The 18,702-nt window shown below is 41.6% G+C and overlaps 1 protein-coding gene across 3 annotated transcripts in view; it reads left to right on the top strand.

Annotated features, from left to right (window-relative positions):
• The window catches only part of ncam2 (neural cell adhesion molecule 2), a 462,302-nt gene that overhangs the window by 402,255 nt on the left and 41,345 nt on the right, over window positions 1-18,702 (top strand). For all 3 annotated transcript variants that reach the window (XM_080878982.1, XM_080878984.1, XM_080878983.1), the window contains exons 12-15: window positions 4,553-4,726; window positions 11,062-11,181; window positions 12,287-12,408; window positions 16,484-16,658. In XM_080878982.1, coding sequence (XP_080735108.1) covers window positions 4,553-4,726; window positions 11,062-11,181; window positions 12,287-12,408; window positions 16,484-16,658 — 591 coding nt within the window. The remainder of the gene's footprint in view (window positions 1-4,552; window positions 4,727-11,061; window positions 11,182-12,286; window positions 12,409-16,483; window positions 16,659-18,702) is intronic.

The following is an 18,702-nucleotide window of genomic DNA, read 5'->3' as shown; positions in this document are numbered from 1 at the left end:
CAAAGGAGGGAAAACTAGCAAAGAAATGATGTACAATAGAAATTACTTACAGAAACCTGACATTGTGGCCATTTCTTAATATATCTATCCTCATCCTGCGCAGAATAGATTCTGTTCCTGTCTGTTCCAGCTAAAAGAAAAGACTAACACAGCTCCTGCACTTTTAATCTGCATGAATAGAAATGTTATGTTTTTAATGTCCTATCTTTTCACCTAAAATTAAAGTACACAGGCTCCTCTCAGGCGTTGTATAAGCTGAATTATTACATCTCTCCTAAATAACCCTTGAAAGCTTACCAAATATAGAAAAATAATCTTTTACAATGTCTGTCTTTAGTTTTATTACGGTGGCACTGTGCCATTTATCTTTGATCAAAAATACATTCAGTGTAGTTGGTTATTGCTGTGTAAATGTCAGAGTTAGGTCCATAAATATTAAGACAATTGCCTCTGTACTCTGAGGTCCTCCCATTTGTTTTGTTACATTAGTCAAATTACTCACGCTAGAAGACTTCTTTTTTTTTTTATCCTTCTGCAGTATCTGCTGTTTGGCAGTGTGCACCCTCCAACACAAGAATTCCCTCCCCCACTACATTGCAGCACAGGTCAGAGCTGGTATGAATGACATGAATGGCTGATCATTCACACACAGCATGAAAACAATGAGCTTTTGTGGAGGTGGGTTGCAAAGCTGCTTGAAAAGCTAGGAGCAAATTCAGTAGCTTGGGTAGTAGGATGTGTATAAGGGTATCAGCGGTGCCATCAGCTGGTGCTTGCTTCTTATCAGCTGATGGGAGTGGAAATCTGAGTCAGTCAAACAGTCAGTCTTTCTGGCTCTTTGTTCTAGACTGAAATATCCCACCAACAATGGGATGTATTGCCTGCATAATGTATAAACATTTTAAATGCTTTATAGTTTTTTTCTTTCCTTCATTAATAATGTGGCTGGGCACATTCGTAGCGTATGCCCCCCCCCCTCAGCCAACGCGGATGCAGCCTGTGACTCTCTCCACTCAGTGGTCAGCAGACTGCAAACACAATCTCCGAGAGCCCCTCTCATAATATCAGGGGACTTTAATCATGTCTCACTGGACTCCACGCTTCCCACCTTCACCCAGTATGTGACATGCCCAACCAGAGACAATAGAACACTGGACTTACTGTATGCCAATGCAGAAGAGGCATACAGTTCATCACCTCTCCCTCCTCTGGGCAGATCTGACCGCAACCTGGTGCACCTTGTCCCTGTGTATGAGCCCTTAGTGCGCAGGGAGCCACCAGCCACCCGCACAGTACAGAGATGGTCGGAGGAGAGCGAGGAGGCTCTTAAGGATTGTTTTAAGTCGACTGTGTGGGAGGTGATCTGTGACGACCACGGAGAGGACATCAACAGCCTTACTACATGCATTACTGACTATATTAATTTCTGTGTGGATAACACCGTACCTACCAGGACTGTGTGGTGTTTCTCCAACAAGAAACCTTGGATTACCCCAAAAATTAAAGCTGTTCTCAAGCAGAAGAGGAGGGCCTTCAAATCCAAAGACAAAGAGGAGTTGAAAAGGGTGCAGAGAGAGCTGAGGGGACTGATAAGGAATGGGAAGGACAGCTACAGGCAGAAGATGGAGAACCAGTTTCAGCAAAAAAACGTTGGCGAAGTCTGGAGAGGCCTCAGAACCATCTCGGGCCACAAACATCAGAACTCTGACACCTCAGACACTTCACACCAGTGTTGCCAACTCCTCAGTAAGGAAAATCGCTATTGGTTGTCCTAAAAGTCGCTAGAAGTCGCCAAATGACGTCATCGCCTAATTTGCATATTTGGTCATGCTAATGTAATTGTAACCTACGTTGTTGGAGAGAGAAATAACATCGTGGAAGAGACATAAAGTGAGTAAAAAACGTCCTAAATGCAGTTAGAATTTATTTAGAACTACAAATTAAATTTCTTTTAGCAATTATTGTTTTTTAATGTCACAATTCCAACCCTGCTCCTTTATCCGGACCTGGACCGGCAAAAGTGACCGGAAATTGGCACTCTGGTGGAGTTACTTTGTGTGTGAGAGTGTGTGTTTATAAGTAGTTTTAAACCTTGTGATCCACAAAACAGCATAACAGTAAAAGAACTGACTGCGTTACAGTCAGTGCGGGAGCAGCGGCTTCGCCCTGATAGCAGCTGGGGGAGGACTATCCTCCGCCTGGGAGTGCTTTGACACGGATGAGGTGCCCCAGGCAGCACCGCTGCCTGTTGAGAGTAAGAGCGATACGTGTTTTCACGTCAAAAAGTCGTCATAAATAAGTCTCCAGTAATACCAGAAAAAGTCGCCAGATTTGTCGCTAGTCGCTTTTTAGAAAAAAAGTCGCTAAGGGGGTCTGAAAACTCGCTAAATATAGCGACAAAGTCGCTAAATTGGCAACACTGCTTCACACCTCCTCTACTCACCCTGCTCACTCCTCCCCACCCCCAATAACAGCATCCAATACACACTCAACACAAGGCTCCAGCCTGTCTCTCTCAACCACCCAGGTTAGGAGGGAACTGAGGAGGATTAATGCCGAGAAGGCGGTGGGCCCAGATGGCATCAGCTCAAGGGTCGTCAGGTCCTGCGCGGACCAACTGTGTGGGGTGATGGAGCGCATCTTCAACCTGAGCCTGAGGCTGGGGAGAGTCCCACAGCTCTGGAAAACCTCCCGTGTTGTACCAGTGCCAAAGACTTCACGCCCCGAGGACCTCAACAGCTATAGGCCGGTGGCTCTGACATCCCACCTGATGAAGACCCTGGAGCGGCTGGTCCTGGCTCAGCTTCGGCACCTGGTGAGCTCATCACTGGACCCACTTCAGTTTGCCTACCAGCTTGGCATTGGAGCGAATGATGCCGTCATTCACCTCCTACATTGTTCCCTCGCTCACCTGGAGACAGCTGGAAGCACTGTGAGAATCATGTTCTTTGATTTCTCCAGTGCCTTCAACGCTATTCTTCCCTCGGTCCTGAAGGACAAGCTGGAGAACTGTGGAGTGGACCATCACCTCACTACCTGGACTTTGGACTACCTCGCCAACCAACCACAGTATGTGAAAACTCAGGGCCGTGTGTCGGACAGGGTCGTCTGCAGTACGGGGGCCCCACAGGGAACGGTTCTGGCTCCGTTCCTCTTCACCATCTACACTGCAGACTTCTCCCACAACTCCACCCAGTGCTTCCTGCAGAAGTTCTCTGATGACTCTGCAATAGTCGGCCTCATCACTGATGGGGACGACAAGGAGTACACAGGACTGACCCAAGACTTTGTGGACTGGTGCCAGCTGAACTACCTCCACATCAACACCAGTAAAACCAAGGAGCTGGTGGTACACTTCCGCAGGCACAAACATCCTCCACTGAACATCAAAGGTATGGACATTGAGGCTGTGGACTGCTACAGGTACCTTGGTGTTCATCTGAACAACAAACTGGACTGGACTCATAATTCAGAAGCCCTCTACAGGAAAGGGCAGAGCAGGCTGTACCTGCTGATGAGACTCAGGTCGTTTGGAGTGGAGGGCCCACTCCTGAAGACCTTCTATGACTCTGTGGTGGCCTCAGCTATCTTTTACGGTGTGGTCTGCTGGGGTGGCAACATCTCTGCCGGGGACAGGAAGAGACTGAACAGGCTGATCAGAAGGGCCAGCTCTGTTCTAGGATGCCCTCTGGACCCAGTGGAGGTGGTGAGTGGCAGGAGAATGGTGGCTATGCTTTCATCCCTGTTGGACAACATCTCCCACCCCATGCAGAAAACTCTGACAGCACTGAGCAGCTTCTTCAGTGGCAGGCTGCGGCACCCACGGTGTGGGACGGAGAGATTTCGCAGGTTTTTCCTCCCCACTTCTGTCAGACTCCACAACAAAGACTCCAACTGATCAAACACACACATCCACACATGTGCAATAACACTAAGTGCAATACTCTTTATCTGACAAAGTTGTATTTTTACTCAGTTGTATTAAGCATTTGTATTCTATTTTTATCCTATTGTATATTTTATTCTATTTATTCTACTGTATATAGTATTTTATTTTATTCTATTCTGTACAGTTGTGTACAGTATTTTATTCTTATTGTATTCTAATTTTTGCTATATAACTTTTGCACTGTCCACTTCCTGCTGTGACAAAACAAATTTCCCACGTGTGGGACTAATAAAGGTTATCTTATCGTGTTTAGACCTATGTTTGTAGTTATAATTCCTCATCAAGTATTCGCTGATTTACTCTTAAATAATAGTTGCATGATGAATGATGTTGATGCATGACAACTGAAAAATTAAAGGTTATATCTGGTGCTTTCAGCCTTACTCAGTCTTTTCCTTTCTCTACACAGTCAGTGCATAAGGCAAAGGAAAAGGTTGTTTTGAATTCATTCCTAAGTTTGTGAAACAGGATTCTGTTTCTGACACCATGCAAGTGGATTAGACAAGGCTTATTTCATAGCAAAACAACACGATTGCAAAGGAAAACAACTACATGGAAATTGTCTGCTTGTTTGTGTCATGCCTTTATTTTTTGTGTTTCCAGTTGCGCCATCGAATCCATACTCAGTTCGTCTGTCAGCTGTCTCCCAGCGCCTAGCGACCGTAACATTTATGAAGCCAGACTCTCATGGAGGCGTTCCCATCAACTACTATCTGGTCCAGTACAAGGAGGTGGGCTCACAGGACTGGAGGGATGTCAAGTCACACAGTGTCCAGAGTAAGTGTAAACTTTATTTTTATCCACAGCTTTCGCTTCTCCCCCCCCCCCCCCCCCCTTTTTTTCATGCCAGTTACCTTCCCTAAAAATCGCTGTAATATACACTGACTGAGTGAAATGGGAAAAACATTTATCCGCTGTTAAGTTTGACCCAATTACATATGGTTATTGTGAAGTCTGCTAAAAGCCCTCTTCAACTCTTTTCCATACCCATTTTCATTTTATGGCTCAGGCAGGTTGAATTTTATCAGATCAATGAAAAAGCATGAATCTATTTACATTCTCAGCTTATTTTATGGAAATCTCAAGATTTTTTACCAGAATATACCAGCAAGTTGAAAACACTGTAAACAACTGATTCTTACTCATATTTTCACTATAAGCCTTCTGAGTTTTCTACAGTCTAATGATGTGTAAAATGCTTTCTTATTTTTCAGGTTTCATGTGTTTTTTGCGTTTTTCAGTTTTCTATAATGTCTTTATGGAATAAAAAATCCTGATTTGAAGGGGTTATCTGACTGCACTGAAGTCCATCATTAAGTAAACCCAATTCTTACTTAATTTACAACCTACGTAAAGACTTTCCTAAGAAATTTGTAGTCATAGTTGGTTGTTTCATGTCTTATTTGACAGACCTTTGATGATCATTTTGGCAATCACAGTTGTGTCTAGTATAGAACTGATTATGAAGGACATCTCCTATACAGCAGATTACTAACATGTTAGCATGCTGTTTTACCGTACTTTTCGGACCATAAGGCGCATGGGATTATCCGGTCGTTAAGTGATGACGTGACGAATCCTACTTCCGCGCTAGTGATGTGCGGATCGATCCTGAAATATCGATTCCTCCGATACCAATCATTTATGTTCTAGAATCGATTCTCACATTAAAATATTGATATTTTAGTAATTTAGAGTAAATTTGTAGTTTATCATTAACAGGAACACAGTGGAAAGAAACTATAACCCACCAAGCTCTTTGTGATTTTTATCTGTGAAATGTGCTATATAAATAAATTTTACTTACTTACTTACTTACTTATAACATTCGGATTGTCTACATTCAAAGGAACTACTTCCTCTTCCGCCTTTCATAGTCATGTGTGAAATACGGCTGTATAAATGTCTGGCCGACCCCTGGCGCGCACTCACAACAATGGCTGAGCGTAATTGTGCGGACGTATTTTACCTCCACAAACAGCTGAGACGTGGTTTGTAATACAGTGGGGCAAAAAAGTATTTAGTCAGCCACCGATTGTGCAAGTTCCCCCACTTAAAATGATGACAGAGGTCAGTAATTTGCACCAGAGGTACACTTCAACTGTGAGAGACAGAATGTGAAAAAAAATCCATGAATTCACATGGTAGGATTTGTAAAGAATTTATTCGTAAATCACGGTGGAAAATAAGTATTTGGTCACCTCAAACAAGGAAAATCTCTGGCTCTCACAGACCTGTAACGTCTTCTGTAAGAAGCTTTTCTGTCCCCCACTCGTTACCTGTATGAATGGCACCTGTTTGAACTCATCATCTGTATAAAAGACACCTGTCCACAGCCTCAAACAGTCAGACTCCAAACTCCGCCATGGCCAAGACCAAAGAGCTTTCGAAGGACACCAGGAAAAGTATTGTAGACCTGCACCAGACTGGGAAGAGTGACTCTACAATAGGCAAGCAGCTTGGTGTGAAAAAATCAACTGTGGGAGCAATCATCAGAAAATGGAAGACATACAAGACCACTGATAATCTCCCTCGATCTGGGGCTCCACGCAAGATCTCATCCCGTGGGGTCAAAATGATCATGAGAACGGTGAGCAAAGATCCCAGAACCACACGGGGGGACCTGGTGAATGACCTGCAGAGAGCTGGGACCAAAGTAACAAAGGTCACCATCAGTAACACACTACAACGGCAGGGAATCAAATCCCGCAGTGCCAGACGTGTTCCGCTGCTGAAGCCAGTGCATGTCCAGGCCCGTCTGAAGTTTGCCAGAGAGCACATGGATGATACAGCAGAGGATTGGGAGAATGTCATGTGGTCAGATGAAACCAAAGTAGGACTTTTTGGTATAAACTCAACTCGTCGTGTTTGGAGGAAGAAGAATACTGAGTTGCATCCCAAGAACACCATACCTACTGTGAAGCATGGGGGTGGAAACATCATGCTATGGGGCTGTTTTTCTGCCAAGGGGACAGGACGACTGCTCCGTGTTAAGGACAGAATGAATGGGGCCATGTATCGTGAGATTTTGAGCCAAAGCCTCCTTCCATCAGTGAGAACTTTGAAGATGAAACAAGGCTGGGTCTTCCAACATGACAATGATCCAAAACACACCGCCCGGGCAACAAAGGAGTGGCTCCGTAAGAAGCATTTGAAAGTCCTGGAGTGGCCTAGCCAGTCTCCAGACCTCAACCCCATAGAAAATCTGTGGCGGGAGTTGAAAGTCCGTGTTGCTCGGCGACAGCCCAAAACATCACTGCTCTCGAGAAGATCTGCATGGAGGAATGGGCCAAAATACCAGCTACTGTGTGTGCAAACCTGGTAAAGACCTATAGTAAACGTTTGACCTCTGTTATTGCCAACAAAGGTTATGTTACAAAGTATTGAGTTGTATTTTTGTTATTGACCAAATACTTATTTTCCACCCTGATTTACGAATAAATTCTTTACAAATCCTACCATGTGAATTCATGGATTTTTTTTTCACATTCTGTCTCTCACAGTTGAAGTGTACCTCTGGCGCAAATTACTGACCTCTGTCATCATTTTAAGTGGGGGAACTTGCACAATCGGTGGCTGACTAAATACTTTTTTGCCCCATTGTACATGTGGCAAAAAAGTGTTCCAAGAGTGAGGTGTTGTGGCCATACTAGGGAGACATTCAAAAGGGCTGTTTGGGGGGGGGGGGGGGGGGGGGGGGGGTACGGTACTTCTAAACGAAGTAACAGGAACCAGGAAGGTAGAATTGGATTTATATACCGATATTCTCTCCCCTCAGAGAACCTGGGTTACAATGTAACCAATCAAGCTCAGGTTGAAGCTTCAAATCCAGACTTCACAAACAATTAAAGGACTCAGGGTCTTTTATATATAGTCAGTGAGTAAATATGAGGGATCCACACAACAGTTAAGTTATTCTCACTGTTTTAAAGATGAGTACATAAATATTAAATTATCTAAATAATACATTAAAAAACAGAAATGTAAATAATTTACTGTGAAAGCATTGTCAACTTAATCTAGTTGATAAACTAATCAATAAACTCAAATAATTAAATGACCTCCTCAAACTCGGTTGAATATAAAGAAAGCTGTTTCTTTTCTTTTCCCACATTAAATACATGAAAAACATTCACATAGATTATATACTATTGACCCTTAAGTAATTACTGCTATTTACCAGTTCCACTTTGATAAAGCACATGAACTTCAAGATAGAAATGTTCTATCTTCTATTCATAGTTTCAAACTTAGTTATCAGACTGTGAAGATTATGCTTCAACACACCAGATTATCCTATCTAGTTTAAATCAATATTTCTCTCTGTCTACCTCACATACACCAACTAACACCTCATGCAATACGGTCTCCAAGTTTCCACCGTATTGCATGAGCTGCCATGTGCTCCTTCAAAGCCTTGGCTCTGAGATGTTGTTGGGTCATGAAGAAACTCAAACACGTCATGGGGAGAGCGCCAGAATCTGTCTGAGCTGAAAGATCGCATTCCTCCTCTTCCTATGCTTTATGACTGCAAATTGATTTCTGAGCCTGTTGGTGAAAAGTACACCATGAGGTGAAGGATGGATGGATAGATGGATGGATGGAATATGAAAGCCAGAGGACGAATGGTCGGGTGATAAGCGGGCCTGACAAACCTGAAGGGCTTATCACTAATATCCCCTCATTTCAGAGTCAATTACAGTATGGAGATGCAGTGAGGTGAATACTAAATAGGAACTAGCACTTCAGCAGTGAACTTAAAAATACATACATCACATATAGGCACATATAAGCAGATAGTGTAGAAGAACAAAGGAACAATGCACAAGATTGTCAATTTAATATAGATACATTTAGCTCTGTATGCAAAAGCAGAAATATTAAAGTGAGCCAGACTAATTACAAGCCACACCAAGTGTCGTCATATAATCATAGAAGCCATTTCAGATAACCTCAGCAAAAAATCCTTACACAATAAACCCTTCCATATAATGAGACGCCTGGCCTCGTTTCATTTGAATGCTTCTGCCCAAATTGAAATGTCCGCTTACAGCCTGGAATGAACCTAGCACGGCTGCAAATTGCAGAATTTGTTTTCAGTTCCAGGACTAAAGAACTGCAAAAGCACCTATTACCATTCAAGTATTTAATTTGTGCAGACTAACAAAAACAACAACTTTCACTCAAGCTCATTACACTACACACTCTCTCCCAGATTTTTTGAGTTGTGACGGTTATGTAAATGGGCTCAAGTGACTGTAGAATTTAAATAGGAATCTGTAATGTGGTCTGATAATGAGATTGCCTGTTTTCTTCAATATTAGATGTAATTTAAAGTACGAACGTGACGCATTGCACAATTCTCCGAGTTACTATCGTATTAATATTCTATCTGATATTTTACTGTGGTTTCATTAGAGTCAGAGGCACATGTACTCTTCCACTACACTGTTTGCTATGACTTTGTTGAAGGTGAGTTTCTAAATCTTCTTATGTTTTTCATTATTGATCATTTAGCAGAGTCAAGCGGTTGCTCCCTTGTATTTTAGAACCACAGTTAAAGCTTTTAGTCTTGGAACAAATGACCTAAGATAGATAGAAAATCTAACTTTCATTGCATGCATCTAGCTCTCTATATTTCACAGACTAAGCAATAATAATGCATTTAAGTCAATATAAAGAAAAAAACAAGTGCAATAGATTAATTTAAACGGTTGTAAGTATGGTGGTAGAAGTTTCATAATGTCGGGGTTTAATTCCTGGCTTTTCTAGTCTTCATGTCAAAGAGTCCTTGGGCAAGATGCTGAACCACACAGACACTTTAAAAGGCTTTCAAACGTGACTTTGCATGTAGTTTATAGCGTAAAAAGTTCTATGACTGTTCAGTAAGGCCAGAAAACTGCAGTATCAGTACTAGTCTAATTAATGCCCTTCTTAATGTAGATGCTTTTGGACTGCAGGAACTTTTTCATACTTCTATTAACTCTTTGAACGGTTGATTGCGCCCTCCTTTTTTCCTATGTCTGTGCTTCAGGATCTATTATCTACTGTACTTCATACAACTCAATCTTAAGGTCTCTTGTTTCAGCTAACCTTGAGAGACCTGAGTGTTACAGTGATTGGTCCAGCTGTAAATGTACAGTAAATTGTCAGAAGTATGAATTCATCAATGGCCACCACCATTAAAAAAAGTGCAAACAGCTATTATGTTGACCCTTCTAGAACAAAACAGAGAGAAATGAACCAGCAGTGAAGTCCAAACTGTATTGCGCCTACATGATATGTTGGAAATACAGTGTGATTGTAGCTCATCAGGGGGAAATATAAAAATCCTTGCACAAAATTCCCTTCAGCTTGCTACTCGGTATCCACTACAGCGAAGCAATCTGGAGCGAAAATGAAGAGGTTGAAATAGGATTATGAGAAAATATGGGACAACAGCAAGAGCCCATGTTTCACTACCAACCACTGGCTGGCAATTACATTAGTTCAGAGTTCCTATTAATAGTGTCAGTGAAAACAACAACAATAACAAAAGATGAATGCCAGGTAGTTCTTGGTAGTGGGGAGGGAGTTATCATCAGTTACCTTCTCTACAGGAAGTCTCTAGAAGTGTTTGGGATTCATGTGCTCAAGAGTGTGTAATACCTTCCTTTAAAAGTCCACAATTTTTAAAAGTGTGCACCATTATTCCCATCATACCAACTATCTCTATTATAAAAGCCTGCTTTGCCAACCTGTAATTGTAGGCGTAACTGTCTAAACTAGTTAGTTTTAACAGGTCAATAAAGCATTGAACATATTTCAGTCAGACAAGTGAGATTTTGAATAATTTATTAGCAGCAGAATATAGCTATTAAAGTTTGGGATCTACACTTCCTGCAAATAAATTGGGGAAGTCATATAGGCACAGGAGCCTACAGGTGGATACTAGTTGGAGAGGTCTAAACAGCAGGCTGCCATTTCCCCTTTTTTCCTTGTCTTCCAATGACACTGGAAACCCTCTGAAAAATAACCAGCTCCCTTTCTTAATGACTTGCTTTGCTATCTGCATGATGGATGGTCACCACTTGCTTCCAGGTGACACGATGTCTGTTCCTGTGTCTCTGCAGCCACAGTTGTGCTGACAGGACTGGAGCCCAACACAACATACGAGGTTCGAGTGGCAGCTGTCAACGGAAAGGGCCAGGGCGACTTCAGCCACACGGAAACCTTCCAGACCTTACCCATCCGTAAGTCCGCTTACTTATTCAAATCTGAATCAGTGACGTATGCATATGTGGTCAAAAGTTTACATCCACTGGTCATGGGCATGAGTGGTCAAATTTCCAGCAAGAATTACACCAGAGACTTGTTGATGGCTACAAAAAGCATCTTGTTGAAGTACAACTTGCTAGAAAATTCCCCCAAAAAACAAACGTGTAAAGCACACCCAGTTAGTAAGTTATTAAAGATGTATGCTGTACAATCACTCTACCCTGGAAAAAGAACACTTCAAAGAGGTCATTAAAAGTCCAAATATACCATGACATTCATGCCCATGAGGAGTATATGTACATTTCTGACCACAACGTATGGAATGAAATAATATATTATTAATATATAATAGTTTGATAGCAGTTATACTGGGTTAATTGTTAGCTACTGGCATATATCAGCTGTTAGGATTAGAAAATACAGATGAAATAAAACATCTGTGGAAACTATAGATCATAATAAAGCCACGTGACTGGAATGCAAACATTCTTCAGGAATCTATTCAAGGCACCAGCACCTTAGTGAAATGAAGCCTATTTGCAATCCTCTGCAGCCTTGCCATGTTTCTATCAGAGACGGCTTCCTGCTCCTGTTTCTCTGATATGAATTCAGATTATTTGGGCTTGGAAATAGATCCTGTCAAATTTGTGTCTTGATGTAAAACTGCTGCATTAAAAATTATGCACTGCAGGGGTTTACGGTAAGCATTTTATTTATTCTAGCAATCTGGCACGGCGGGATTGCAGTAAATCCAGGCAAGGCCACAGGAAAAGTGTTTCCATCCTTAATAATATACAGCAGTGCAGCTTCCGAGAATGAATGTTAGAAAGAAGACCCAATTAGCAAAATACAGTGAATAATAAAAACCTGGAGTCAACATTAATTATAGCCAGGCAATGGGAGTTACCTTGTAATATGAATTTAATTCAGCTTTAAACCTTCTTTCTCCTTGTACTGCATCCTTATCTCATATGTCACGTTGCCACCTGCCCCCCTCCTTGGGAATGCACATTCCAACACACACATACTCACACAAAGACATTGTTTTACATCTCAGCCTCTGCCTCATGTCTTCCTCAGGAGAGCCGAGTCCGCCAGCAGTCCATGGGCAGAGGGACATGGGCAGGGCCTACAGGCTGGGGCTGGTCAAGCAGGACGACGGAGGGATGCCCATTGTGGAGTATATAGTCAAGTACAAGACTGTGAGTGATTTATTACAGTTAAACACAGCTGCTGCCTTCAAGTTTCTCATGACAGCCCCACTATATCGAGCCTATATAAGTGGCAAGTCCAGTTTGATACATTAATACCTTCATTAATGTATCCCTGCTCCGGTCACTCCCATCCACATTTAATGCGCAAGGTAAATAAACGCAGGCACATTTAACACAGGTAGAAGGTTCACATTTTGTACTTGTTTTGTAAAAAAAAAAAAAAAGGAAAAATCTTTCTTAACCTTTTTTTTGAGAAAGGATGACTGAAATGCTGCTGCAATTTTAAACCTTCATTTACTGGCCTCCATTTGTATTTCTGTATCATTAATCAGCTGGAAGCACAAAGTTTAAATTGTAGTAGGCTGCTTTTAAGGGTGTTTTTCATGTCATGTCAATGCATTTCAAAGTTTTAGTGAGTCATTTCACTGCCTTTTTGTCCTCGTTGTGAAATGGTCACATTAAATCAACGGCACTACTCATTTGTCACTCGTCCATTTTTCCATCCTTAGGTCAGCAGTTTACCTCCCAATTGCTACCTTTCCAGGTAGCAAATTACACATGCTTGTTGCTTTTTGGAGAGAAACCTGAAAGGACACAGTGAAAACTGAAATACAAAGAAAGTACCACTTTATGCCCGCTTAGTGAATTACAGTAGTGCAAAAACTCTTGAGCCACCTCATTTTGCTAGGAAAATGGGGGAAAAGAGTGAAAGGATGTACTGAAATGTGCAAATATATATGGAAATACAGTATATAAGGCAAAAACAGCATTTGTACAATTCTAATGAGCTTGGAAGTGAATATTTGGTGTGACCACCTTTACTCTTCAGCACAGTCTGAACTCTCTTAGGCAGCTTTCTTGTCATTTCTTCAGGAAAGTAGTCTTCAGGAATAGTTTTCCAGGCTTCTTGAAGGACATTCAAAGCTCTTCTTTGGATGTTTCTGCCTTTTGTTCTGTTCTCTGTCAACATGATCCCACACTGCTTCAATAATCTTGAGGTCTGGGCTCTGGGGAGGTCAATCCATGACTGATAGGATTCCACTGTTTGTTTTTCTATGAATGTTATGAATGTTCTAAGATTGAAAAGAAAAGCGACTGGACTTCTTTAAGTTTTTCAAAACTGGATTATAGATGGCAAACAGTTGGTGCTGTAGACCACCCCTCTGTTCAAAGATGGTCGTTCACAGTGAACATAGATGGCTTCTTTTACTCCTCTTTGAAACCATCTGTCTTCTCCGTCCAAAATGTGAACATTGGTATCCTCGAAAGAATGACCTTTGTCCTTTAGATGCCTACGTACAGCTGAGTCTTGTCCTGTCGAGGTGGCCCTCCTATGTTGTGCCATGCATTTATGAAGTGGCTGTTTGGTTTCTCCGATGTAAATGTAAATGTAAAATCATTCCTGGCTGTTGATTTTCGACATGATTTTCAGATACTGTTCATCTTTTTTTTTTAACAACACCATGTTGAAATATGACAAGTTTTCAGCTAATAGCTCGTTGGGATCACTTTGTTGTTGCAAAATACTATTTCATGCCTGTCTCACACTGTGTAGTCTTTGGCATTTTCATAGATTCATCTAAAGAAATGGGAACAAATAATGTGTTTTTGTGGCAGGCTGCTAGTAACAAACTGACAACTTAGTTATTTTCTTTTTACTACGTTGTCTGTTATGTGTAGACACTAGTTCATCCTTTGAGTTGGGGGCCTTTTTATGCTTCAGAGTCCAGTAACTTTAATCTGATTTGGCATAGAGAACCTGTAGTGATTGGTAACACTGTTTTCTGCTGCTACACTTTTTAAGTAGATTTCACTTGTTCAATCAATGTATTTTTGTTGTCACTGAGGCTTTTTTAACAATAAACCCATCGCAGTTGGCAGATTTTAGAAACTATTTTCAAAATCAAGAAAAATGAGAGCAACAAATTCAGCAGAAGTCAGTGTTTTCTAATAGTTCCAAGTATGTCTTTTTTTTTTGACAGTCATTAGATGGCACACAATACTGGGAATGCCTTTTCCCTCCACTGGAGTGTGTGTGACTCTCTAGTTTGACATGTTGTGACTGAGTTTACTAGATGATGCTTCTTGAGTATCTTTTTTTCAGCCCCTGTTTCACTCACTTGTTCTAAATGGGGGTACACACGTGAGCAAGTAGTTGATATTGTGTGTGTGTGTGTGTGTGTGTGTGTGTGTGTGTGTGTGTGTGTGTGTGTGTGTGTGTGTGTGTGTGTGTGTGTGTGTGTGTGTGTGTGTGTGTGTGTGTTAAAATGCAAAAAGCAGCTTAAACTCACAAGATAAGAGGAGCGACTGAGTTGAGGCCAGGAAGCAGAATAGATGGCACTCGCACAAAAACTCTCCACAGGACTAAGTGGATTTAGGCTGGTCCAAATCTCCTATCTCCCCAGTGCTAATGTGTCCAAGCAGGCATTTCTCTGTCTCATTGAGAAAGCGGCAGAGATTTAAAATAATAAAACCATGCTGCTGAAAAGAGGGTCAGGGAGTCTCAATGAGGCTTTTGGAGGCCGAAAAGGATGCCAGTGAAGATGTTTCACACCCCACTAATCTAATGCCCCTGTCTGGCGTCAGGAACACACAAACTGCTTCACTGTGGATGGAACAGAGAGCCTGAAAGCAGACAGCATTTCAGTAGGGATCGCTTTAGGCAGAAGATTCTTATTTTTATCTGCGGGCATTTATAATTGGAGGTATTGACTCTATTCTGCTACCTCACTGACATCAGACATGACATTGCTGACCCTCATGAAGATTCACCCTGAAAATGTGTGTTTTTGAGTCAACATAAAAGAGATCTTTGCTGATATTTTAAGTATCATCATTTCTTGATTGGAGCCAGACTTTGTTTGTTGTTGTGTTTTGATAAATCCAAACTTGAAATTTTAGGAATGTCGTTGTCAAAATGTACAGAGTAGGTCAGGGGAGAGGTACTAGAGTGCGTATCTATACCGATCTGTAGAACACGGTGGAGGCTCTGTCATGTTCAGGATCTGCTCTCTCAGTTTATGAGGTGGCCATAGAACAGGTTCTCCTAGTTTGAAAGTTAGTGGTTTGCGCTTTGCTTGCTCCAGCCTCCAGTCTGCATGCCTTGCAGAAAATACTGAACCCTCCAATGCGTTCATGGTTGAGTGAATGTGTGTGAAAGTTAGATAGAAGGCACTTAGGTATTACAAAAAGTAACTGTGTGAATGAGTGTTAATTTGTGAATGAGGCATGTTGTATAAAAGCTTTTGAGTGTTTGAGTACAAAAGCACTATATAAGAGCTAGTCCATTTATCAATTCTGCCAGTGGTTTGGGAATCTTATCGAAATAGATGGAGTTGCGAATGCAGAAAAGTACAGGGATAGAAGTGGGTTGCAAAGCAGCTTGTAGATTTAGTTGCAAAGTAGCTTAAATGGCAAGCCCTACAGTAGAAGGGACCCGATCCATTGGTTGATGTGAGTTGGCATGGAGATCAGCTGATCTGCTGGGATTGCTACACAGTTTTTGCACAGACTCGTTAGTCAGGATTTTACAATTCAGATGAAATGTTACATATTTTTAAGTCCTGCACCTTGACTTTTGTAAAATCCCGTTTTTAATGGTTCTCAAACTCAGGGAGGAAAAAATTGCCAAGGAGGTGAGACTAATAAGCACACAGTACAGTTAGCATGCTTTCAGCGCCACACTCTCAGACTGACTCTTCAGTTTCCAGTGCTTTGTTTGCAGTTGGTTTCTTTATGAAGGCTCGGGAAGGAGTAGAGACAAAAGGCTGAGGCCACAAAGAGAACTGTGTGATACCGATGACAGGCTCAGGATTACTGTTTCTTTATACCTATTCAAACACATCTGTGGGGGCGTTTCACAACCGAGCCTGATTGTAGTAACTCTCAAAACTCCCAGATTAAAAACACAAAGGGTAAATTGCTGTTTATCAAATACAACAACACTTTCGCTGATCGCCTTTGATTCAAAGTGAAACATAGAGCTTTGATTAAAACCAGGTAATAAGGGTGTCTTTTGATACTCTTTATCTTTCTATCCCTCTCTTACCCCTCCCTCCGCCAGGATAAAGAGGAACAGTGGATGACCAAGCTCGTTCCAGGTGCGAAGGACCATGCCTTGCTGCACCCGCTCCAGTGGAACACGAGATATGAAGTGGAAATCACAGCGCGCAACGTGAAAGGCCTGTCGGAGCCCACCTTCTATCAGTTCTTCATGCCACAGAAACCTGACATTACAGGTAAAAGCATGATAGAGGAAAACTTCAGCTTGTAATTTGCCCTTTTTTAACATTTCCACTTTCTCATAGATGCCTTTTTGAGTTGCTCTTAAATGCCTTTTGAAAGTCCCCAAAGAACACTTTTGAACTTGTTGTGTTAAGTGGTGGGTCAGTCGTGCCACTAGAAGGAGCGCTGACGATAACAAAAGCAGGAGAGCAAGATGTTCCAGTCAAGATAAAGCGAGCCTGAAAACGCAGCAGGCCTTGTTGCCGCTTTGCTTTCTGGACAAATGATGCTGCTGTCATCTCAGAAATAGTGCCCTGGCCTCTCCGGCAACAGATTTCTCTCTGTATGATTGTCGAATGGGGTTTAAATCCCACAGAGAAGCACTTTACTCCGAAGTTTTTTAAAGGCGCATTGAAAAGCTGAGAATTTTTCCTCTGTGAAAAGCCAAAACGTCCTTAGTTTGACAGCCGATTGTCTACATTTGGCCAGTTTTTTGAAGGCATAAGAAAAAGTGAGCAAACAAAACAACTAACTGGAGAGTTTGGAGAACAGATATTAAGTGTTAGAGCAATACTCCACAAAGTGAAAGAAGCTGTAAAGGATGAACTATTCAAACTAGTAATCTCTAACAGGATCATGCTCCCAAAATATATTGTACTCGGATAGCGATTTCCATTATCAGGATCACGTTTTCAAACGATTAAGGGAAGAGTGTTTTGTTTTTTTACAGGAAGCTTGAGCAGCAGCCTTGACTTCAGTGCATTAGTGCAGTCCCCTTTAAAACTGCTTCAGGGCTTGTGCACACCAGTGCTTAGTCGAGACCACAGGTTTTCAAGCTGAGAGACAAGACGCACACAGTTGCATGAGGTGAAAGGGACAGGTGGATGTCGGTGTCCCAAAAACAGAAAGACTATAAATGTGGCCCATTTAGCGACACAGTCAGCAGTTCCAGTGTTCACAGTGATCGCTGGGACAGCATTGGACAGTATCTTTTCTATACAAATGCTGTTGAAATAATAATGAAGTAGTTTGCTTATAGTATTCCTTTTGAGTCTTTATAGATGAAAATAAGAAAAAGATGTCTTTCACTTTGTTTTCACGATGCTTCGCCTTGGAGTAACCCATCTGCTTCTGTCTGCCTACCTGAGGCTAGTGCTACATACGCTGAAGTCCTGATGGGGAAAAAAGAGTTGTTTTCTGCCTGTGAAACTTGAGCCATGCTGCTAAAAACATGGTAATATGATGGAGCAGTAAAAGTGGATGAAACTTGGATGTGGAAAGCACCTGTGGTTAAATTCGTTTCAACTTAGGTTTGTTTAGAAAGCACCAATTAGGAGCAGAGTTGCCTCAAGGGGCTTTATATTCTAGGGTAAAGACACTAGAATATTAGAAAGGCAGCACAAAAGACACATAGACAATATAGGAAAAAGCCAGAGTTTCATAATTACTAATGATTAAAATGATTAATGGTGTATAAACCAATGGAGAGTGAGAAGAAGTGAGTGAAGAAGTGTTCAGTGCAGCATGGGAAGCTCAAAGCAGCCTAGGCTTAATGCAGCATAACTAAGGAGAGGTTCAGGATCATATCATCCAACGCTAACTATAAGCTTTATTAAAAAAGGAAAGTTTTAAGCCTAATCTTAGAGTAGAGATGTCTGTCTCCCAAATCCATAATGGGAGCTGGTTGCACAGGAGAGAGGCCTGAAAGTTGAAGCCTCCCATTATACTTTTAGAAACTCTAGAAGCCAAGATGAAAAACATATGATTTGTCTTTCTAGTCTCTGTCAGTAGTCTCACTTCAACATTTGAATCAACTGAAAGCTGTTCTGGGAGCTTTCAGAGCCACCTGATAATAATGAATTACAGTAGTCAAATCTAACTTTTTTTTTTAGGATCTAATCTCAGAAAATGAACAACAACAATTCTGCTTAGAAATCATTGGAAAGAAGTCCAGAACATGTCAGTCTCATGTGTTTGGACATTCTATTCAAATGTCCCTGGATAAAATGCAAGCAGGAACTAAGGGAAAATTTAACATATTTAATGTTGTTCCAATTA

The sequence above is a fragment of the Rhamphochromis sp. 'chilingali' genome (genome assembly GCF_963969265.1).
Source record: "Rhamphochromis sp. 'chilingali' genome assembly, chromosome: 3".
Classification (NCBI taxonomy): domain Eukaryota; kingdom Metazoa; phylum Chordata; class Actinopteri; order Cichliformes; family Cichlidae; genus Rhamphochromis; species Rhamphochromis sp. 'chilingali'.
This window is presented reverse-complemented; position numbering and strand designations above follow the sequence as displayed.